Source organism: Megalobrama amblycephala, linkage group LG1 (assembly GCF_018812025.1).
Source record: "Megalobrama amblycephala isolate DHTTF-2021 linkage group LG1, ASM1881202v1, whole genome shotgun sequence".
Lineage (NCBI taxonomy): Eukaryota > Metazoa > Chordata > Actinopteri > Cypriniformes > Xenocyprididae > Megalobrama > Megalobrama amblycephala.
Genome location: NC_063044.1, coordinates 71,602,651 through 71,627,882, shown reverse-complemented (window position 1 = coordinate 71,627,882; position 25,232 = coordinate 71,602,651). Strand labels below are relative to the sequence as shown.

General features: G+C 38.4%; 1 protein-coding gene and 1 long non-coding RNA gene across 2 annotated transcripts in view; both read left to right on the top strand.

The window, feature by feature from the left end:
• Positions 1 to 975: 975 nt before the first annotated feature.
• The window catches only part of LOC125277941 (suppressor protein SRP40-like), a gene marked incomplete at its 3' end in the record, with an annotated part of 94,078 nt that continues 69,821 nt past the window's right edge, over positions 976 to 25,232 (top strand). Inside the window, exons 1-3 of the mRNA XM_048206612.1 lie at positions 976 to 1,375; positions 5,664 to 5,723; positions 5,817 to 5,894. Coding sequence (XP_048062569.1) covers positions 991 to 1,375; positions 5,664 to 5,723; positions 5,817 to 5,894 — 523 coding nt within the window. The remainder of the gene's footprint in view (positions 1,376 to 5,663; positions 5,724 to 5,816; positions 5,895 to 25,232) is intronic.
• On the top strand, positions 20,535 to 23,642 carry LOC125248789. Its single transcript, XR_007180381.1, has 3 exons — positions 20,535 to 20,578; positions 23,179 to 23,250; positions 23,392 to 23,642. It is a non-coding gene; the product is annotated as an uncharacterized LOC125248789 (long non-coding RNA).

Genomic DNA, 25,232 nt, shown 5'->3' with positions numbered 1-25,232 from the left:
GATCACTTCTTGTCCTGACTTTAGTGACTGTCAGTGAAATGCAGAGCTGTATCTTAGTGTCAGGACTAAACACTCAGTTCAGATCAGAGGAAGTTCTCAACCACAGGAGGAGCTGATGATGATTAAAGGAGGAGCTGTAACTATATAATGAAGAGAAAGACTGACAGAAACAGAAAATGGCTGATCAGTGTGATCTGTGTCTGCTGGGACTGATCATTCTCTCTTCACTTCTCACAGGTAAAGAAATCTGGATTTTCTCTAAAGACATTTAGTGGAATTAGTCTGGAAAGAGTTGATTTGAACATGCTCAGTTTATTCTTGCACACATTCACGTTGTGATCTCAGAGTTGTGTATTGATACATACAGATCATACTGTATTATTCCTGATACTGGACATAGAGTCACTCAAACATCTGATGATCAACAATTATCTTCATATTCAGAGATTTCAACAGCTACATGATCAAGACAAACACTTTATTCTGAGACTGTGATGATTGTGTGAAGTGAGGGAAAATACTGTATTTGAATCTTCTTTTTATGCTGGTATGTTTTATGTTTTCATTTATTAATATATATCATAATGATCAGTCAAATATATTGTGTTTCAGGTACCAGTGAAGTGACTGAGAATGTGTTCATCAGATCTGGTGAAAATGTCCGTCTGCCCTGTAATAATGCTCTTTCTGAATGCAAATCTACTACATGGATATACTATAACAGATTCAGACAATCAGCAGCAGATGAGCTGATTACTAAAGGGATAAAGAATAAAGACACAGAGAGACATGAGAGACTGAGTCTGGGGTCTGACTGCTCTCTGAACATCAAGAACGTCACAGAAGAAGATCCTGGATTTTACACCTGCAGACAATATGTGAATGGAGAACAACAAGGAACTGATGCAGATCTTTTACTGCATGTTCTTCATGGTAAGTTTATGTTTATATGATCAATTTAAAATGGGCAGATTCTCCCTTTAAACTCACATGATGATTGAAGAGTCTGTGATTTGTGTCTTGTGTTCAGTTTCAGTGTCTCCATCATCATCATCATCATCATCATCATCATCATCCTCACAGACTGAGATCAGTCCAGGTCGCTCTGTGACTCTCTCCTGTCAGTTGTATTCATATAATGACATAGTTTGTAATGATTTGGTTAATCCAGAGAAACATCATCTGTTGTGGGTGAATCAGGCTGGTGTTGATCTGAAGACAGACTCCAGATATCAGATATTATTCTCATCAGATCACTGTATCATCACTCTGACTACAACACTCCTGAATGAAGATGACAACAGAGAGTGGAGATGTCAGCTTACTCTCAGAAATCAACTCCAGACCTCAGTCAGATACACTATCAAGTATTCAGGTGAGAAACAACTATTACTACTGTAAAATATGATTTTTAATAGGGTGACGATACATTTTCCCGGACATGCCCTCTTTTTGAACCTAAAAAAATGTGTCCAGCCGGCTTTTGCTTCCTACAATCGCGAGACTGCAAGCCATCTGATGTCTGAAGGCACTTTCACACAGGACGTGGAACACGCTGTGCTGCGCTATGAAACCCATTTATTTCAATGGCTTGCATGGCACTAGGACGGTTTGTTACTGCATTCACCAAAGCAGACGCACAGCTTTCGCACACGCCGCAGTCAAAATTCAAAATAGTTAAACTTTTCAGCTGCACTCTGTGATGATTACCCGTGCGGCCAATAGAAACAGAGCTCCTTCGCAAGCCTGAACTCTCCAAACTGTTCTCTGGGCCTGAGGGTTTCATGCACCCACAGCCTCTTCTTCCTTGCTGTTTTCTGTCTTCTTCTTACTAGCAGGGCTAGTACTATCGCTCACTTCTTAGCATGGGACATACAGTATACATATTTTGCTGCTGACCGAATGGTGGAACAACAATCAAACGACTAGACATATAGACCACACTCCCACACGCACCAGACGTGCACACACAACGCTTGAAGGAGGGCGAGTCTGAAGCTTGTGTTGACAGTGATAACAGCCAATCACATTACTTTCCAATGTTGCATGACTGCAATTGGCTGCTCTAGAGTGTTTGCATAAAGCGATCTGATTGGCTAACGCCTGCGTTGGCGCTTGAAAGGTTGAGAAATCTTAAACTTCTGCCATGATGAGCAATGCAAGTGATGTGACAGATCCCACAATTCAGTTCAGCAACGTATGGCGTCACCCATTCAATGTAAACGAGAAGCGTTAACGCCAATCCCCCGTGTGAATGCAGCATGACAGCGCACAATCCCTTTAGTTCTTTTTCGCAGCTGCTTATTATAGCCTACTCAAATGGTTAAATACACACATACTGTTACATCAAAATGTCTGTCTTCACGAGTATTCATGTAAACACAATCAGTTATGTCTTAAATGAAACAGTTGGGAACTATATCAGATGCGTGTCAATAGAAATCCGTGATTAGGTCTTAAAGTGAAAGCCAGCCTAGTAAAGTAAACCTGCTGCTGTCTGTCAAACAACAAAGAAAAAGAGAAAATCACTCACTGCAATTGAATGAATAACTTTTTGAATGAATAATCGTATGAAAATGTATATTTAATTTATGTGAAGACTATGCTGTTTTAGTTTTACATTTGATTATGTAGTTTCTTTATTTCTTACTTTATATCTTACACTTTCTATCAAGACCATATAAAGATTAGTAGATCCATTTATACTTGTTTATAAGTATTACTATTCTATAAATATATATATATATATATATATATAATATATATATATATATATATAAACTCATTAAGACCTATACCGCATTATAAGAACAGTTATAGTTACATTTAAATTATATTTATAGTTACTTATAAGCGAACAACACATTCACTTCCACATATTTGACATTCGGAATATATAATATAATACATAGAAGCCTATAGTTAACAAGTGAATATTTTGAATAAAAAGGAAAAACAGAATAAACGCGATACATATCTGTCTGTGTGGCTGCATGACGCGTCACCAAATAAATAATACGTTCTAAAATAATGTTCTAAATAAATAACAATGACTTCAAAAAACGTAATCTGGTGGCTAGAATATATAGAGCCGACTGAATACTATAGATAGGCTATATACCCAGCCAACACAAACAAATTCGGGAATAATGATTCAAGGTTTCTCTGAAGGACAAAGTTGTTTTTCAGTTCCGGTGTTGCACCCACACAAAAGACCGCTTTCAATACAGACTCATTGAATTAGGTATTTTTTATAGCATCCTTCATATCGCAGAAAAGTCTTTAGTTTTATCTTTTTTATAAAAGATGCATACGATGTACTGAGTCTTTCCGAAAACAGCCGAGCTCCTGGAGGCATGTCTTGTGAACGGAGCTAAAGAGTGATGATCCCGCGCAGCTTTTGGGTAGAGATCGGCTGCAGGATATCAATGGTCAGCTAAACAACTGTATTTAAACACACACAATACACCATCACATTATTCCTGGATAATTTTTGAATCACTATAATGAATATAGCGTATGAATGATGAATAATGAATTTATGAATTCACTATGTTTGTGTTTACATTATATGCACTTGAGCGCCTATTGCCAACAAAACAGACCAGTTTTAAGCCTTGTTTACACTGCACACATCTGCGGTGCGTTACGGCTCCGGCGAGGTTTTGTTCTGTCCTCTACGCAGTGTCAACTCACACCAGAACCATTTCAGAAGTCTGTCTTGCCTGTCTGACAATTTTTTTCCCTTGATTTTTTTTGTTTTTTTGTGGCTTAATGATTATATTTTGTCCGGTTTGATTGTGTTTATTGCTATGCCATACTTTATTTTGCTGTAGCTTACAGACAAAGTTAATACACTTAAAAGTCCAGTTATGGACAACAAGAACAACAAAAAAAGGGCTCGAGCAGACGGAAAAAACACACTTCATTAGTGACATTATTGTCACTATTGCCATAGAAATACTCCATCATTCGTCCAACTCGTGTTTTGAAACTTTGGCCATGTTTAACATGAGAATCCATCTCTTTAATAGTGTAAATAAGTCAGAATACATGAAATATCACAATACCCCCCTTTAAGCATAATTCAAAGACTCAGTACACTGATACTGAAACACATACGTTGTCTGTCTCGTTTTAGAGATATAACCTGTTTGTTAGGATGCTCGCTAAAATGGGCATGTTGACATAATTTTTTTGTGTGAATTTGTCCATTCAGGTGCAAGACTTAAAAGAGAATTTGCGCGCTGTGACGCAGCTCTTCTAGGGTGACCACCCGTCCCACATTTTGTGGGACAGTCCCGAAATTGGGAGCTTTGTCCCGCGTCCCGTGTCCCGCAAGACTTAAGTAGTGTTCCACATTTAATTTATGTCTAATTTGTTTTCATCCCTGAAATTACAATAAAACAGTAAGAAATATAATAAAAACCGTGACTGGCATTAAAAAATCTATTTGTGCAGCCGTCATATTCTAGCTGTGAAAATAACCAACCAATGCAATCATAGAGAGAGGTTTTCCCGCTGATGACAACTGAGTGGACAGCGCAAAGAGCCTCATCAAAGTCTGTAAACACAACTACACCAGCAAGGATTTCATCTCACATACTGGATAAGAACCTCAAGAGCTGCTCAAAGCTGCCCAAATCGATGATTTAAAGCATGTAATCATCCATCCTGACGTTAAATATTTCCAACGCGATCAAGCGCCACACACGGAAATGGTCGAGCACCTACAGAAAAACGAGATATTCTCCATTTGTTTTAACCAATACAAAATTGCGACGTTCAGACACGACTTTCTTCTCACTTTTATAGTTCATTTATTGCGGGTTCTATGGCGTTATTATAATGAAAAATGTCAAGAGCGCATCAAATGCACGAGCAATCTCTCCACTCACAGGTGGATTCCCTTGCACAAAACTGGACGTTATTAACTACATTTGTTTGGTTGTTTGTTATGCTCCTTCGTTCATTAAATACCTGTTTATTGTGGAAATCCGTATACGTCTCGTCTCTACAACAGCCACACGTAACAATAACACAGCTATTAACCATATATTCACTAATATGACAGAAATAAATCTGAATAAAAAGTCATTGTAACTATAATATAATAACAGGTTGCATCTTTATGTTTATGATGATTCATGGAACCATATGACTGACTAATTAATACTTATAAATCAGTGTATAATGGATTATGAGCATGTGCATTGAAAAGGAAAATGCATGACTTAAAAGTAATTATAAAAAAATAATATAAATGTAACTATAACTGTTCTTATAATGCGGTATAGCAGGTCTTAATAAGTCTTTATAAATATGTTTATAACGAATACTTGCTTACAAATAAGTATGAATGGAGCTATAATTCTTTATAAGCATGGTCTTTATAGAAAGTGTTACAGCAGGGGCTTCAGTGTTCACAAAACAACTTTAAACACATCTTGCAAAGACTTTCATGCCTACTTGAATGGAAATCAAGGACTGTTATATTACTTTATGTATTAAAGCTCAATAATATATTTGCATGATTGTGAACACAATGCACTTGTCAAGTTTACTCTTTTTTTGAAAACTAAAATACAGTCACCCTAGATGTTAATGTCCTACAGGTGAAGCATCTGAACATTCATCTTCTGATTCAACAACACTGATTCCAGTCAGCAGCTCAAACTCTGAGAAGAAATCAAGCCAAACTACAGCAGCAGCTCCTACACAAGGTTCATGATCACATGATCACTGTCACACATCATCAGTCTCTCACTTCACTGGTTCACACTGGCTTTAATTAATCCATCCTTTCATTTGTACAGAGAATCAGAAGTCATTAAATACTCCAAACTCTGAGAGGACAGCAGCTGCTCAAACACCTGGATTTACTGAACAACAAGGTGTTTATTCATGACTTTCTCATTTCAGTGGTTATTCTATGACATTTTGATACATGAGTTATAACTATAATGTTTTGTTAAAATCATAGTAAGTGTTTATTAAAAACTCATCATCAATCATCATCTTTCAGCAGCGTAACTGACACTGATATGAAGCTGATCTAGTTTGTAAAAGAAGCATCTTGATGTTGTGCTCATGCACTAAAGTATGATTTTTATGTTTCCATTTTGTTTGTAATAGTTGTAACATCAACTACATCAACACTGATTCCAGAAAGTGCACCAAACTCTCTGAATCCAAGGTGTGTATTCAGTTCAATTTAATTCATCTTTCTTTGTATAGCGCTTTTCACAATATATGTTCCACTGCAGCTTTACAGAAAATGCATGTCAACATTACAGTTTAGACTGATCTGTAAGTTGTGTAATTTCAGAAATGTACATATACAAATCACTGTACATAAACATAACAATAGAACAGACCAGGGCCTCATTTATAAAACTTTGCATAGATTTCATCCTAAAAGTGTACGTACGTGCAAAAGCTAGATTCTGTGTACGCACGAAAAAAATCAGATTTATAAAACCATGCGTATGCCAGAACTGTCACGGAACAGAAAGGCAAAAGGAAGATCCAAATGCAGCAATGGTGTTTATTGAGGGCAAATCCATAAGGCGTAATCCAGAGTACAGGCAGGGGTCAGAATCCAAAACAACAGTCCAAACATAAAACAAGAAACACGAAACAAGAAACAAGAAACAAGAAACTACAAACCAAAACGGGGAAAAGAAAACCAGGGATCAGACTCGCGGGGTGACATTCAACAATGAACCACACATACAGACAGCAAACACTCAAACTAAATAGACGCACTAATGACCAAATACAAACAGCTGGGTGCAATGATGAGTGGTGATTAGTCCGGGAAGTGTGTATGGGGAATGTAGTCCATGAGACAGGTGGAAATGACAGTCCGGGACGGAGTGCCCTCTAATGGCTGAAGGGCACTCTCACAGGTGATCGTGACAAGAACCTGCGCACAAATCCCTTTATAAAGCCCAGTCAACGGAAGATTGTGCGTGCGTGCATCTCCACCTTGTCTCCTCCCCGAAATCACCATATGAGCTTATGACGCCTAGTTTTACTATGCATAACCTCATCTGCATATCATTTCCATGCATGTTCCCATCCCCGTGACACCATGGTTAACATTTGTGCCATACACATTACATTGCTAAAAATCATCCAATATTCTTATGTTTTAGAATAAATATATCAAAATATGCATAAAAACAAAATTGTATAAAATACTTGAGATAAAGGTTTTAGAATAGAGTTGATTCATACATTTCCACTGGCCAAATAGTATTTAATTGTTTTAAACAATTCAAATCAAATTTATGCAGTTTTGCTGATGAGGTGAACATGTCTTTTAGGAAGTTTATTGGCTATTTTTAGTGAAAACAGATCGGCCTACTTATTTATTGCAGTGTAATCGTCTGTCTCAGCGTGTCACTGACAAAGTATTTTAAAAAGAAAAAGTGCAAATCTTACCATTTTCCTCAAATTATATCCTTCAAATACAGTGGTAATTGTTTGAAGATCCTTCACATGACATCAACACCTCCTGCAGCTGCAGGATAAGATAGCAGAGTAAGATATTATCATTGGAACTATTCACACTGGACAATGGACCGTTCGACCATCCAGCAGTGTCTTCCATAATATCGAAGTTAAGTGTGCATCACTGATCGTCATTCTCGCTAAAATATTTTGTCATAACATCTGCAGTGTAGTTTAAAGATTGTGCGCCTATCACTCCTCGCTGTCATTAAAGCAGCGTGTCACAGGAAAAGTGATCGAAAGTAGCACATCTACTATCTGAATTCATATCACGTTTGTTTAACTTCTGCTAATGACTGCGTAATGTAATTTCAGTGCTTATCGCCATTAGTGAAAGTGTAATATTAATGTAAATGTGTATATCAAAATGAAACGTGTTTTCATGCGAGTTTAAATCTCTTAAAATTAATAAAATTATTATTATTATTATTATTTAAACTGTTATTGTGAACATGCATTGTATTTATAATTAGGACTCATAATGAGGATTTAAAATGTTTTCCTTCATCTGCCGTTAGTCCCTCAGCTAACCATCAGTGTCGCCAAACTGCTCTGTTCCAAAATGTCCGACGCATGGGTCAGAGTTTCGTGGAGGTGCGGAAATTTTCCCGTCAAGTTTGTTTTTATAAATCACCACTTTGCGTCGGAACTGGCGTAGCACTTTCAGGGCCTGTTTTTGCGTCCAAAGTTTTATAAACGAGGCCCCAGGAGTCAGGGAAGTGATCATTATAAAGCAGTGCTGATGTAAAGTCCAGTCAAGTGATCTGTGATGATGGGGAGTTGACAAGGAAGTGAGTGCAGGTGTGGAACAGGGAGGATGATGTGAGATGGAGTTCAGGTTCATCTTAAGGTTCTTGGTGGAATATAATTTATGAGAGAACTGCTAATATAATTGGGTCCTTTTCCATTACAAGCTTGTATGTGATGAGAAGAACTTTAAAATCGACTCTAAATTTTATAGGAAGCCAGCAGTTCCCTTTTTTTGCAGTTCCCTTTTGTTTTGGTTAGTAACCGAGTTTTGGATAAGCTGAAGTCTATTAATTGATTGTTGTGGGAGACTAAGGCAAGGCAAGGCAAGTTTATTTGTATAGCACATTTCATACACAATGGTAATTCAAAGTGCTTTACATAAAGAAGAATAATAAAAATAGAACATAAGGAATAGAAATAACAGTAAAAACAGAGAATTTTGCTATCTGGATGGATGAGCTAGGAAGTCTTAGGGAGATTTTTGTTGTTGTTGTTGTTGCTGTTGTCCGTCAGAGTGGATCTAAACGGATCTATCCATCAGAGCAGATCTGAATGGATCTTCCTCACATGACAGGACTGCTGTCAAAGTTGTCAAAGCTGAAACAAAGTTTCAGTCTCCCCTTTTGCCAAGACACCTCAAACTGCGTCTTGACTGGAGACAAAGCATCTAATTCTTGCAATATTTTTGAGATGATAATATGCTGATTTAGTTATTGTCTTTACATGGCTACTGAAACTCAGGTCTGACTCCAAAATCACACCAAGATTCCTGACTTGATTTTTAATTGTTTGACCCCTAGAGTGAAGGTATGCGTTCACTTTGAGAACTTCATCTTTGTTTCCAAACGCAATGATTTCAGTTTTGTCTTTGTTTAACTGAAGGAAGTTTAGGCACATTCAATTTTTAATTTCATCAATGCATTGGCACAGGGAGTCAATGGGGCTGTAGTCGTTAGGTGATAGGGCTAGGTAAATCTGGGTGTCATCTGCATAGCTGTGATATGCAATTTGGTTCTTTCTCATTATTTGGCTCAGTGGCAGCATATATAGGTTGAACAGGAGGGGTGAAAGCATTGAACCTTGAGGGACTCCGCATGTCATGGATGTCCACTCAGACTTATAATCACCGATACTCACATAATAACCTCTCCCTTCTAAATATGACCTGAACCATTTAAGGACCATCCCAGAAAGCCCAACCCAGTTTTCCAGCCTGTCAAGAAGAATGTTGTGATCGACAGTGTCAAACGCAGCACTGAGATCGAGAAGAACCAGCACTGATAATTTACCTGTATCTGTGTTAAGGCGAATATCATTTATTATCTTTATGAGTGCTGTCTCTGTGCTGTGATGAGGTCAGATACCAGACTGAAAGTTGTCAAAGTATCCATTCAAGCTTAAGAACTTGTTCAGCTGATTGAAAACAACTTTTTCAATGATCTTGCCTATGAAAGGAAGATTTGAGATTGGTCTGTAGTTGCTCAATATGGTGTTATCCAGATTGCTCTTTTTCAGGAGGGGCTTAACAACTGCAGTTTTCAGGGATTTTGGAAAAGTCCCAGAGAGAAGTGAGGCATTTACCACTTCTAGGAGATCTGCTTCTAAACAGTTAAACACGCTTTGAAAAAAAGATGTGGGAAGTTTGTCAAGGGCGCAGGTTGATGTTTTAATGTGCTGTACTATTTCTTCCAAAATTTTACCATCAATTGCTTCGAAAACAGACATAATAGCTACTTTCTGAGGTTGTGATCTGATCTGTTTTACCCCAGTACAGCTCAAGGATGTGCTGATTGCCTTTCTGATATTATTAATTTTCTCAGAGAAGAAGGAAGCAAACTCACAGCATTTGCTGTCTGAAAGCATTTCACTGGGAATCTGACTTGGGGGGTTTGTTAGTCTCTCTACAGTAGCAAAAAGAGTGCGGGTGTTGTTTAAGTTTCTGTTTATAATATTTGAGAAGAAGGTCTGTCTAGCTTTGCCTAGTTCCACATTGAAAGCATGAAGGAGATCTTTATAGATGTTATAATCGATTTCGAGTTTTGTCTTTCGCCACATGCGCTCAGCTTTTCCGCATTGTCTTTTCATATTTTGCACTGCTGTTGAGTTTCTCCACGGTGCTTTTTGTCTGCCACTCTTCTTCCTGACTTTCACAGGAGCAATGTTATCAATAACGTTCTGTACTTTTGAGTTAAAAGAATCAAGGAAAGAATCAACAGAGTCTGCAGATATGCTTGGTGTTAAAGATATAGCCTTCATAAACAGTGCACTAGTATTCTCATTTAAGCATCGCTTTTTGACCGAGATAGATCTAGCTTCAACAGTCGAAGAGATCAATATATCAAAGAAAATACAGAAATGATCAGATAGCACTACATCCTTAATGACAATGGATGAAATGTTTAGACCCTTACTAATAATTAAATCTAGAGTGTGTCCATGATTGTGTGTAGGTCCATGTACATGTTGAGTCAGATCAAAAGTATTCAAAACTGTTAGGATTTCTTTTGCCATATTGGATTCTGCATTTTCTACGTGGATGTTAAAATCCCCAGTAATAGCAAAACAGTCAAACTCAGAGGAAATTGCTGATAACAGTTCTGTAAAGTCCTCCACAAAGGCTGGAGAGTATTTTGGAGGCCTGTAAATAACTATAAGTAGAATGCGAGGAGCACCTTTTAACACAATACCCAGGTATTTGAAAGACAAGTAATCCCCAAATGACACTTGCTTGCATTGATAGACATCTTTAAATAGAGCAGCAACACCTCCACCTCTCCTACCAGCTCTGCAGACACTCATAAAAGTAAAGTTAGGAGAGGCTGTTTCATTCAGGACTGTTGAACTGCAACTGTCTTCAAGCCATGTTTCATTTAGAAGAATAAAATCTAGGTTGTTTGTGGTTATTAAGTCATTGACTAGAAGTGATGTATTTTTAAGTGAACAGATGTTTAAAAGTGCTAACTTAACAGTCTTACTTTCTGTCTCTAGAGTAATCTTAGTTTGACGTGTAATAGGTAGCAGATTAAATGGGTTTGCCAAATGGTTTGAGAAGGCCTTAGGCTTTCTATCACATAATAAAACAGAAATAGAGAAAGCAACAGGCACACTGGGTTCCCGCTTGTTCTGTAAACATTTGATAAAGTCACTGTTATCATAGCAGCGACCCGACACACATCACTGGGAGCTGTTATCGGTTGTTTTTGGTTCACCTAGAACAGATGGAGGAGAGTGAGGGCCCTGGCGTTGTGGCAGGGGCCGAAGAGCTCTCGCAGGAGGAGGCCGAGCTGGGCCCACAGGCTTTGGTGGTTTCGGGGCTTGACGCTTTTTTGTTGATATCTGGGGGCTCGCAGCAAAAGAGTGGGAGAGTTTGGTTACAGCATACACCAGTTCCTCCATTTTCTCTGAGAAACACAGAAGTGGGGATGCTGGAGAGAGGGATAACGTGTCCAGTGAGAGGGGCTGTTGCTCTGGTGTTACCGGAGGCTGTAATATGTTGTCCTGGCTTCCCTGGCTGTTTTCCCGAAAGTCGTCCTTGGGTGCTGAATCTTGGAGCAGTTCTAACACGTCACTGTCTCTCGGTGAGCTCTGTGGGCAGGGCTTAGTCAGGATTGTGTCCGTGAGCAGTGGTTGTTATGGCTGCGTGGTGTTATCATTGACCTTGTGGGATGTGTCAACCGCATGTCCATTCAGGTGCTGAAATGAAGTCCTGTGGTCAGTTGTACTCTGTCCAGGTGTGTTTGTGCCATTCAGATTGAGTGGATTTGCACACACTGCTGAAGGATGATGGAGGCAGAAGTAGATATTGTCCTTTAGCACTCTTGAGCCCAGTTTGTTTGGGTGCAGGCCATCATGTGTGAACATTTGTGACCAATCACGGAAAGTAGGGACACAAGTCGGTTCTGGGGCATTTTGAGATATGTCACAGATTCTGAAAGTGTAGACTCCAAGCTTTCCAATGATGTGTAACACATGGAAATCTGATAATATTTGGAGAAGTTGTGGCCATTTGAAGGTAGGCACTCAAAAAAGCTCTAAAGAGAGAAAATGCCTCTAAAACTTGTGCAGTTCTCGCCTGTTCTCACCTGCTGGGAGTGACAATAGGGCTCATTTACATCTCATTCAGATAAGCCATACCCCCTGTAAAGCTCCCCCCTGTAAAGCTGCATGGTTGCATAGCAACGACAGACGCAACGGGAAAAATCGGACCGCATACTATTAACAATAAAGGATAATGTGCATTGTAAATGTCAGTAATTTATCTTTTAATTTATCTTTTCTGGTTTAGACCTCAGTTAGTGGTTAGACCTCGTTTGAGTCAAAGGATTAAAAAAATCCTGTACATTAAACTCTTCATTCTTTTACTTTTGACTTAATAACGCACATTTTACGGCTACGGATACTTTATACTTTTACTTAAGTAGGAATTTAATCTGATACATTTACTATTACTTTAGTAAATCCTTGTTAAGAATATCAAGTAGCACTTTCTCCACCATGGGCTAAAATTATTAGCATCGCATTCAATTCAAGAATGCTAACAGGCAGGTTTACATGGGCTAAGTCATTCACACCAGTCACTTCAAGCAATTGAAGCATTATTCAAATTAACCCTCTGGAGTCTGAGGCTGATTTGGGGCCTGGAGAAGTTTTGACATGCCCTGACATTTGTGCTTTTTTCAGTTGTTCATAAACATATAAATGACAAAAGTGTCATTACACTGTATTCAGCACAAACTAGGCTACCATAATATGTGAGGAACATGTGTGTACATGTTTGTGTTTTTGAAGGAATAATGTTTATGCGTGGTTATTGAAAAAACAAAAAACTTAAGTCACTGAAATAAGGCCAAAAAAAGTATAGTAAATCTGTGTTTACAATACTTTAGGGTATTGGAGGTTGTAAACTAGAGTTTTTGCTTCAAAATTATGTAAAAATTATGCTGCCTACTCCTTCATATAAAACAATATATTGATTTAGTTTTTGTAAGACACTTTTTGCCAAGAAACACAGTATGCATGGAGGCGTGAATCACCACTGAAAAATGGGCCATTCTCACCTGAGAAGACAAAAGAATTGGATAGTAATGAGCTGAAATGACTTGCATATTAATGAGGCATTTCAGTCAGGTAGGCTGTGGAAAAAACCTTCTGTGATGTCTCAAGCTAATCATGATATATGAAACATACAGAAAAATATTATTACAATATAAAGTAATGGTTTTATATTATACTTTAAAATATAATGTATTTCTGTGATGCAAAGAGTCTGAATATAGGCTTTTAGTTTAAAAGCATGCACATTTGGAGAAATATTGGATTCTCATATGCTTATGTCAATTTTCTATACAGAGAAGTTATATTTATTTAATATTCATTGTCATTACTATGAGCGCTGGTGTTTTCAATTCATCCTTGAAGTCGGAGGGCGCTCTCTGTGCATTTTTAGTCCACAAATTCATCTAAAAGAAGAAGAGGCTATTCCATGAATGGAGTTTCCAATTCATACTGCAGCCGGAGGGCGCTAAAGAAACAAAAACTCATCTAAAACTCATCTATAGAAGAAAAGAAAACAGGAACTAACTGCATGTCTTCTAGAGCTCGCTAACCATGACTTTTACATCCAGATAAACACTTTTCAAGACAAATACACGATTGAGACGATGAATGCATGTATTGCCTCTGAATTTGCGTCTGAATAGCGCTGGCTCCGTGGGCGTGGCCGCATTAGCAGATAATGAGCTGAATCACGGACTTCTGACATGGCTCTCTTTTCATACAGATTACATAAACACAGAAGGTTTGTTTTCGATTTGACTTACATGATTTAAAACCTGACATCTTAACGTTTTTTTAGACATAAGTTTAATTTTTCTGTGATTAGTATTCACTAAGTTACAGTTCATTTTCTGAGAACTATCAGATTGGACTTCGTTCAGAGGGAGAGGAGAAATCACGCATCATGTTAGTTTTCTTTATTTTACAAAAATCACAACATTGTGTTTTTACTCTGAGTGTATACAAATAAAAGAAGATATTCTATAGTTTCAATTGATATATTACTTATGTCTCTATGACAAAAAATGACGGAGTATTTTAAGTCTGTTTTGCTGCAATGTGAAAAAAAACCTGCAAAACGCGCTGGCGCGTTTTCAGACCTCAGAGTGTTAATAGCAGATGCTAACATTACCATCTAAAAGCACGTTATAGTAATTAAATTAAAACGACAGTCCTGAGCTAGCTAATAACAATAGACACATGAGAAAATGTGTACGTGTTCTTAAAATGAACACAAAATGACAAATTTTGATGTTTATGGAAACTCACCCCATAAGAAACAGAAAAGTATTCTTGCAGATCTCGTTGCCTCCAATGAAATAAGTCGTTCGGGCACACTTTCTCTTTGTCGGGGTCTTCTTCGTGGATGTAACCGTCTGTTTGCCTCTAAATGTCCAATAATTCGCCACTTTTTTTCCGCAGCTAAAGAATCCAGCAGAGCCGGCGCTGCATACTAAGTAGCCACGCTTCCCTTGGAGGGCGGGGGCAATAACAAAAGAAACAAAAGCCGGCCTATCCGATTCCAGTATGGAAATACAAACAGACAATGACACGCCCCTACTGCGAGATAGAATCTCAAAAACAAGCCGATTTCAAACTTAAAATGTACGCTTTTAAATATACCAATACTACCATCTCAAACACGGAGAGGCTTCTTCGTGATCTCAACTAACAGATTCTGGAAAAAAACGAAAATCACCAATTTTGAAAAAAAAAAAAACGCTTCTTTCTCATTTTGCGCGAATGTTGTGCTGCCGACTTGTGTCCCTGGTTTCCGTGACGGGTCACATTTGTCTCTGACTCCAGAAAAGATTGAAGTTGTCGATGAAATTCAGTCCCTTTAAGTTGCAGGTTTTTTGCAGCCATGTGCTAAGCCCAAGCAACCGTGTAAATCGATTGTTCCTCTTGCTGGGAGTGGTCCGCTGATGAACGACTGAACTTTTAGTCTTCTAAGCATAATGCTCTTAACTCCCTGAGGTCCGAAAACGCGCCGGCGCGTTTTGCAGGTTTTTTTTCACATTGCAGCAAAACAGACTTAAAATACTCCATCATTTCTTGTCATAGAGACATAAGTAATATATCAATTGAAACTATAGAATGTCTTCTTTTATTTGTGTACACTCAGAGTAAAAACACAATGTTGTGCTTTTTGTAAAATAAAGAAAACTAACATGATCTGTGATCTGTCATCTCCCTCTGAACGAAGTCCAATCTGATAGTTCTCAGAAAATGAACTGTAACTTATGAATACTAATGACAAAAAAATGACACTTATGTCTAAAGAAACGTTGAAATGTCAGGTTTTAAATCGTGCAAGTCAAATTGAAAACAAACATTCTGTGTTTATGTAATCTGTATGAAAAGAGAGCCATGTCAGAAGTCTGAGATTCAGCTCATTACCCGCTAATGCGGCCACGCCCACGGAGCCAGCGCTATTCAGACGCAAATTCAGAGGCAATACTTGTATGCATTGTCTCAGTCGTGTATTTATTGTCTTGAAAAGTGTTTATTTGGATGTTAAAGCCATGGTTAGCGATCTCTAGAAGACATGCCGTTAGTTCCTAGTTCCTTTTCTTCTTTATATGAATCTGTGGCCTAAAGGTGTACAGAGCGCCCTCCGGCTGCAAGTATGAATTGAAAACACAGTATCCAGCACTCATTGTGATGACAATAAATATTACTTCTCAGTATAGAAAATTAACATAAATATATAAGAATCCATCAATATTTCTCCAAATGTGCATGCTTTTAAGCTAAAAGCCTATATGAAATGTCATAGAGGTAACATAATTGTTCAGACACTTTGCATCACAGAAATACATTATATTTTAAAGAATATAATAGAATACCATTATTTTAAATTGTAATAATATTTCACAGTATTGCTGTTTATGATGAGCTGAGACATTATTACAGAGGGTTTTTTTCACAGCCTACCTGACTGAAAGGCCTCATGTCATTTCAGGTTATTATTATGTGATTCTTTTGTCTTCTCAGGTGTAAATGGCCCATTATTCATGATGATTCACGCCTCCACGCATACTGTGTTTCTTGACAAAAAATGTCTTACAAAAACTAAATCAATATATTGTTTTATATGAAGGACTAGGCAGCATAATTTTTACATAATTCTGAAGCAAAAACTCTAGTCTACAACCTCCAATACCCAGAAGTCTTGTGAACACAGATTTAATATACTTTTTTTGGCCTTATTTCAGTGACTTAAGTTTTTTGTTTTTTCAATAACCACGCATAAACATTATTCCTTCAAAAATACAAACATGTACATACATGTTCCTCATGTCCCCCATATTTTTGTAGCCTAGTTTGTGCTGAATACAGTGTAATGACACTTTTGTCATTTATATGTTTATGAACAACTGAAAAAAGCACAAATGTCAGGGCATGTCAAAACTTCTCCAAGCCCCAAATCAGCCTCAGACTCCAGAGGGTTAAGTTCCCTGTTTACATCGGAAACTGTTGCTTGTGGAAAGCAGCATGTAGTTGTATCCCTGCTGCTAATGTTTCTGATAATAGAGTCACCCACTATCAGAGTCCTGGGCTCGGCTGCTCTATGAGCTGAGTGCCGCTGTCTACTCGACCTTGAGCGGCAGTTAGCATCGGTGTTAGCTGCTGGCTGATTTGATCTTGTGTCCGATCATGTTAGGGGATTCCTCACCCACATTCATCATATCTGGAGATTCCTCACCCACATTCATTAACACTTCAAATCTGTTCTCCAGATGTATTGGCGGTGGTAGGGAGCTAGTGTTTGGGGTAGAGGATGCTACTGCATTAATATGTGATACTCGTGACAATCTGATGTCTCGAGTGCCTTTGGGTCCCTCCCTCCTTGTAGTTCCAAGAGCGTCCGAACAGTAGCGAAGCAGGAAGCAGGAAGACCAATAAAAAGTGCATTACAGTAATCAAGTCTACTTGAGATTAGAGCATGGATTAGTTTTTCTGCTTCTTTATAGTTTAAAAAAGGTCTAATTTTATATGTTTCTTAGGTGAAAGAATGAAGACTTTGTCACCTTGTTAATATGGGAATTAAAACTTAAGTCTGAGTCTATGATAACACCAAGACTTGTAATCTCTGGTCGAACCCAAGGAGTCACATTAACCAGATTCTGAAACAACGTTTCTCTTTTTATTTTAGGACCAACTAATAGAATGTCAGTCTTATCCTCGTTTAACTTAAAGTTATTCCACATCCAGTCATTTACTGCCATAAGGCAGGTAGTAATCGAACTGATAGCCGCATATCGTTTGTCTCGACAGAAATATACAGCTGCGTGTCGTCAGCATAGCTATGAAAATATACATTGTTTTCTCTGATGATGTCACCCAGTGGTAGCATGTACAATGAAAACAATAAAGGACCAAGACGGCCTCCTTGTGGGACTCCAAAATGGATTTCGTGTTTTTCAGACTTATGATCTCCAAGTTTAACATAAAAATGTCTCCCTTTAATATACGTTTTAAACCAATTTAATACACAGTTTTAAAGACCTACTAGCGTTTCCAAACGATTGATTAAAATATCATGTATCAATTGCTGCACTTAAGTCTAAAAGAACAAGAATTGAGACCTTACAAAACAGATTTACAGAAATAGAGCAAGCGGTGATTATCAGGGCCAGAATATATGTGGAAAAGCTGATAAAGACACAAAAGCTGTGTTTACATTTAATTCAATGTCTTCCTGATTGCTTTCCCTGTGTATAGACTGAATGCAAGCAGCTCTCTCTATCGTGAATGAGATTATAACGCTTTTCCCACCCGATGCTGATGTAGCCTATAACAAACATTACATCTGAGGAATGCTAAGGAATTACATCTTGGTTGCTTTGTTTCCTTTACTCTTATCATAGCTTGTGCGACTGTGCTGTGATATTGGGGTTGCCCTCACATGTCATACTCCAGGATTCCCCAATAACGCTTAACCTGAAAACATCTTGTACCTTATTGGTGTACAATATACACAACACTATATATACTATTTACAACAAGCAGAGGAGCCCTGAAATCATGCAACAGCTTACAATGCAAGCTGAGCATTTTCTTTATAATATGGGAGAAAAACGCTTTTGCACGTTGAGTTAATATTCTGGGCTCATCTGCTTAACTGTATGTAGTATACAAAATTTGTGTTTTATCATAAGGATGTCATGAATAGATTTTAAAATGGTTTTCTTCTTATTTGAAGGGATGATCCTTCTTAGTGAGGGTTAGGGAATTTTCTTCTTCTTCAGTTCCTATTGACTGTGGAGTACCTCAGGGCTCCATTTTGGGGCCTATTCTTTTTTTTTCACTATTTCTGTTGCCTTTAGGCCTTATTTAAAAAAAAAAAAAAACACAGTATGTCTTATCATCTTTATGCTGATGATATTCAGATTTATCTACCTATTAGATCAGGAGGATCAACTTTTCAGTCATCTTTGCTACTATGTCTTGAGGAGGTGAAGTGCTGGCTAGAGCAAAATTGTCTACAGATTAATGAGAATAAATCTGAAGTAATCGTTTTTGGGTCAAATAAGGTTGACTGTGACATAAACGATGTGTTAGGTACATGGACAACAAATGTGCAGTCCCAAATAAGAAATTTGTGTGTAATTTTGATGACTTTTTGTGTGACTTTTGATGATCAGATTAAAAGTGTGGTGAAAAGTTGCTTCTCTCAGTTGAGGACTATTGCAATAATGAAACCTGTCTGTTGCTGAGATAGTGATACATGCATTTATCTCCTCCTGTTTGGACTACTGTAACGCACTTTATTTGGGAGTAGGCCAAACTCTTATATCAAAATTGCAATTGGTCCAGAATGCAGCAGTGAGGCTCCTTACTAACACAAAGAAAAGGGAGCATATTACTCCAGTTTTGGAAAAGCTGCATTGGTCTCCGGTTAAATATCGGATTCAGTACAAGGTGTTACTGTACGTTTTTAAAGCTGTCCATGAGATGCTTCCAGAATATATTTGGGGCCTGATTCATATGAGCTCTGGTAGATCTCAAAGATAATTTAATTGCTAACTGCTCTCGTGCATTTTCGGATGCCGGCCTAAGACTCTGGAATACCCTTCCACGTGACATCAGATCTGCAACCTCAGTTGATGTTTTTAAATCTTGCATGAAAACATGCTTGTTTTCTATGGCTTTTAACTGTTGACTTCTGGATGATGTGTATTGTTTGTATTCATGTTTTTTGTTATTGTAGATTTTTGTTTTTGTTGTGTTGCTGTACAGTCCTTTGGTCTACTTTGTAGTAGAAAGGGCTCTACAAAAAAAGTAGACTTGATACTTTGCCTCAGTGGAGGTTAGACATGAAATGTTTCTCAGTTCTAATTGAAAGCAATGTGTTATGGCTGCGTCACTGGGACATTAAAGCACTTTACGTGTCTTAATCCTACTAAAACAACAACCAGGGAGAAACTATTGTCTTGCACATTTTCTTGTCATTCCAGATGTCACACCAATCTCTCTGAATCAAGGTGTGTATGAACACACTCATTTCTGAATCAGTGTCTAAATGAACTGAATCTTCATCTGATCACAAGCTTTGACTCGAGACATGTTTAATTTGTTATCCACATCACATTCTCACTTCACATTCTCTCACACATCACCTACAATCCAGAAACATGAAAACGAATTTGAAAAGAAACTCTATTAATGTCAAAATGAGCTCAGAAGACGTCAGGATTAATATTGCTGTGTTTCAGTGTTCATGGTCATCGAGCAGTTGTTCTGTACAGTGAAAACAAACAAACACTTTTCAGCTACAGATCTACTGTATGAACTGACAGCAATATGACAATCACTTATCATTTATAATAAACTTATTATAAAACTGAAATTTCTATGAAATCCTCATCACAAGTATCACATTTTAAATATATATATATATATAATGCTGAATGTGTCTCTCTGTCGTCTCTCTCTCAGTGATTGTGATTGTTGTCGTTTCAATCGCTGTTCTCCTTCCTGCTCTTATTCTCTGGATGATTCGCAGAAAAAGAGACAGTGAGTTTTTACACTTTCTCATATTATATAACAGACAAAAAGTCCAAAACATCTGATGAAATAAACGTGTAATTTAGACAGAATTCCTCTCAGGCAGAGTTTAATGTTTCTATTCTACAGCACTAGAATTATCCTAAAATCAGTTTAATTGGAGACTGTATTATGTGTTTGATCATCAATATTCTCTTGACGTTATGTTTCAGATAACAGAAGAGGAACTGATGACTCTGAGGTGAGTATTGTAGGTCGATCCATGAGTTATTAGTGTTTATAAGCTCTGATCCTGAAATATGTCACTCGTATTAGATTATATAATGAAATGTTATAATAAAAATGTTAATAAAACAGTACAGTATTTGTACTGTTCCCATTCAGTCGGCAGGGTTGTGGAATTGATTCACATGAATTGAACTTGACTTGGACTCAAAGCCCAAATTTGATGACTTGCAACTCGACTTGACAATCAAAGATGACTTTCGACTTTGACTTAGACTTTGACAACAATGACTTGTGACTTGACTCGTAGTTGAGCCATCTGACTTGGAAAGACTTGACCCACCTTCTATAATCACCGGTCAGAGTTGTCATCACTGTAGGCTGCAGCACAGCACATGATCATGCCCCTATATGATTTCATGGAAACAAACACTTTAATTATTCCATCCCACAGTCTTTTAAATCCATTAACTTGGTTTCTTTTCTTTTTTTTAATATTTGTATAACCTATTTTATTTTTATTATTTATTATATTTTCCTCTTACTTTCATGTAACTCATTACTTTGACTTTGAATGGGAGTGTTGAATAGCCGCGCTCGCAGCTGCGGCAGTGTGCTATTGGTGGCGCTGAACAGCTATTCTCACAGCTGATACCGTGCATTGCAGAGAATGCTGAATAAGCTTACACTAGTAGAGCTTGTGTCAGATGACATTCTATTTGTGTTTCTGAATGCAGTCAATACCTGGCGCCAAGGGATGTTCACGATCACTGTTTTTTATGTGTCTTGGCGCCGAGCATGCTGAGACAGTGTTTGTGGATACCCATTGCAAGAAGATGACCATCTCAGAGTTGAGGTCAAAACTCCTAAAAAGAGGCAGAATCCCAGTGTCGATGTTACGATCCAATCCTCCTCAGAGGGTTGCTTCAGGCAGTGGTGTTGGTGACCTGAGGATTACGGTGATCACACTTCCTTCAGGGAACCAACCCTCTAGGAACCCTCATCCCTCCTGAACTCTACAGCCAGTAGAGCTGCAGAGGGAACGCGCTGGACCATCTGAAAGGTGTGTACCAGCCGTATCGACCGATCGAATGTTGATTGCTGCATTGGAGGGTGAGCCAGACTTTTCTGGAGATGATGATTTGGCTGCGTTGCATCCTTTGGGAACTGAAGCGTTGCCCGAGTCAAATCCTGAAATAAATGATGACTATGCTTTCCCAGACCGGCCTCTTTGGCAATGCAGCCGAGAACTTCGCCCAGCAGTTCTCGGCTGTACAGAAGCAGTCTGAAGCTACCTGGCGGTCAGATGCTGCTTCCTCCCGTGCTGCAGCAGCAGCCTCCATCCAAGTGGTGTTGATTTCAAGCAGGGTGACCAGCCCGTCCAGACCCACGCCGAGGAGCTGGTAGCAAGTGGGGCGCCCAGTCCATCCAGGCCCCCACCAAGAAGGGAGGCAAAGCCAAGGGCAAGAGGCCCTAAGACGGGCGACCCAGAGAAGGTCGGGACTGCTCATCAGGAGATGGTGACCGTACCACTCCCTTCCCTGGAGGAGGGCTGGGTGATAAACCCTTTGTTTCCTTTTATGTTACCCAAATTATCAATATAAGAGCATTTTCCTCTATCTCTGGGTCCGAATTGGTCTCTTCAGGCAGACCCTGTTGAGTCCTCCATCTCCCTCAGCAGCCGGACGTAGCAGAGCATCCAGCACCAGGCCTATACTCTGTTGTATCCTTGAGAACCGGATTTAGGTTGGTTGCCATATGTGTGACCCTGTGGGGATCCCATATGTGTAGTTCCAAAGTTGCTCCTAAACAAAGCCAGTGTCTTTCCCTTTGGGAGAACCCATCTTTTATCAGGTTGGAGTCACCCCAGTACTTCCACATGTAATACAGCCCTATGTGGTTAGTCTATATGTACTTCACATAACTCCTTTGGGGAAGAATATGGCTTTCGCTGTGTTCCTTTCCCAGTGGAAAGGGCACGCTTCCTATTGTTATCCAATAATCTCACTGAGTGGGTTGTGCGGAACAGCAGTGATCAACACTCTCTGTGTAAGCCCTGTCCCACCATCCTTTTAGGCAAGGGGGAGCAGGAGGCTTGCACAGGGCACTGGAAGAGGGCAGTGGCTGTGGCACTTTGGTAGGGATTCCTATTCATCGGTCTGTCCGAAATACATTGAACATGACCGAATGAATGGGAACGACTCCATTACAAAGGTAATCCTCGTTTCCTGAAGGAGGGAACAGAGATGGATTGCACCTGCTGCTCATTATATAGCCACGCTGCTAGGCAGAGCAGCTGCTGCAAATAATTGCATGCCAATGTGCATTGGCTCGTTTTAGTTAAACTCGAAGTAGATTGGCCTCTGTAGCGAGATTCCTATTCATCTGTCTTTCCGACATAGATCTCCATTCCCTCCTTCAGCGAACGAGGGTTACCTTTGTAACCGAGATGTTTATGGTCTAAAACTCACAGATAAGAATAAAAATGATGGAACCAATGACCATCATTCAACATTTCCATTCATCCTACTGCCAGTGAACAATGATTCATCTTCAATCATTTGTGTATATTTGTGTATATTTGACACTTTTTTTCATATTTCCATTGGTGTTTAGGAGCAGACAGATGATCATGTGACTTATTCTGAGGTCACTGCGTACAGTAAAAACCAAGACCAAAAGAAGAAGGTGAGAAACACTTCCTTGATGTTGTCCAGCTTCTCTCAACATGATAGTTTGTGTTTTCTTCTGAATTTGTGTCATGAATTGAGCTCAAACATCATGCTGTAATAATTGTGTGTTGAAACAATAACTGTGATGTTCATTCAGGTTCGCTGTGATGATAAAGTGACTTATGCTTCCATCAGAGGAGCAAAAGCTGGATCTCAGGAAAACTGCAGTGAACTTTATGCCTCTGTGAACAAGAACCATCACAAATCAGTCAAATAATGACACAAAAACCACATGAGCAGAAGAATATGAATCTAATAGAACTGAGTCCTAATGGTGTCATTCAGTGCCATTATAAATACTTTCAATGTCTTTTACATGTTCACAAACAAACCCAAGTGATGCTCTGATTTATTTGTAGTTATTGCTTATTTTTCTCAGTTCAGCATGTTGTATAGTTTCTGTCTGCTTGTTGATCAGTTAATGCTAGTGTCTTTATTATTCATTCAGAGCTGCAGGTTTGGACAAAGTCTAGAAAATTAGGACAGTTTTACTCTCTATGGAAGTAATTTAATGCCAAATGTTTTTGAAATAAAAAGCTTGTTGAATTGCACTAACTGAAAAAAAATATGCATTACATTAGCTGTACTTGCATTTTGATGCACTGTATTTTTAAGGCTTGCATTTTTATAGGCTGAAATTCAACATGGTCGTATATTTAAGCTGTGAATATTTCAATTAAAAATATTTCACACACATTTTCATTATTAAAAATTCAATTATTCATATTCACCTTTCAGATTTCACTTCCAAAATATTCATTGTTTAAAAATACAACTATTAAAATTCGACTAGCAATTTTCAGTCCATTTTATTTCACTTTTCAAATTCGCTTCCACAAATTCAGCGGTTTAAATTCGGCAGAAAATTCAACATTTCACATCCGGGGAACTGCAGGAAAAGCAGTAGAGTGCCGATGCATGATATCCATCTGCTGTTAGTCTTCTTCACCAGCAGGTGCCGCTAGCGGCTGTTTACAAAGACGAGCAACAGCTAGTAAGTCATCATTCATTCATAAAAACGGATTTATAGAATTAGAGCAAGCAGTAAGTGAATGTGTGATGTTTATCAGGGCCAGTATACATGCAGAAAAGCTGATAAAGACACAAAAGCTGCATTTATGTTTAATTCAGTGTCTTTACGGTTACTTTCCCTGTGTTGGCTACAGCTTTCTCTACAGTGAACAAGATAACGTTATTTCCCAATGCTGGTGTACAGATCAAACGTTAAATCTGAGGTAGACAAATATTTCTCTCTGTTGTTTAGTTTCTTTAACTTTATATCGCGGCGCTGTGTTGTAATACTATGGTTTCCCTCATTCGTCATAGGATTCCCCTGCCAGGACATGTAAAACTCTTAACACAGCTTAATGGACTCGAACAGTGATATAAAAGACCATTTTTTATGTAAGCTATACTATAGAGGCTCCAAGAAAGCAGATACTGGCATAAAGTTAGTTTGACACTGAACGTTTGATATTCGCAAATTTAGGGACCGTCTCTAAAGTTACAACATTGGTATTCACGTTTCTACCTTCTACAAAACTCTTGTACACACATGCACATATACATAGTCAAACACACCTCACTCAAAGTACATCCATATATACTATTTCTCTCTTCTTCTTTTTTTTACACGTTCATCACACAATTCGTTCTACTTTTTTTCATTTTTATTTTACCTGATCATATATTATCCTGCTTATACAAATGTTACATTGTGTTGCCAAAGCATTTATATGAGCAGGAAAAATAAAATGAATTAAGCAGAAATTGTGTGATAAATCTGTAAAAAAAAAGCATATGTGCATGTACTTTGATTTGTGTGTGTGTGTGTGTGTGTGTGTGTGTGTGTGTGAGAGAGAGAGAGAGAGCGAGAGAGAGGTCGCATCACTGTTGGACCTGACACCTAGATGAACACTTTACAGTTGGTTTTGTGAT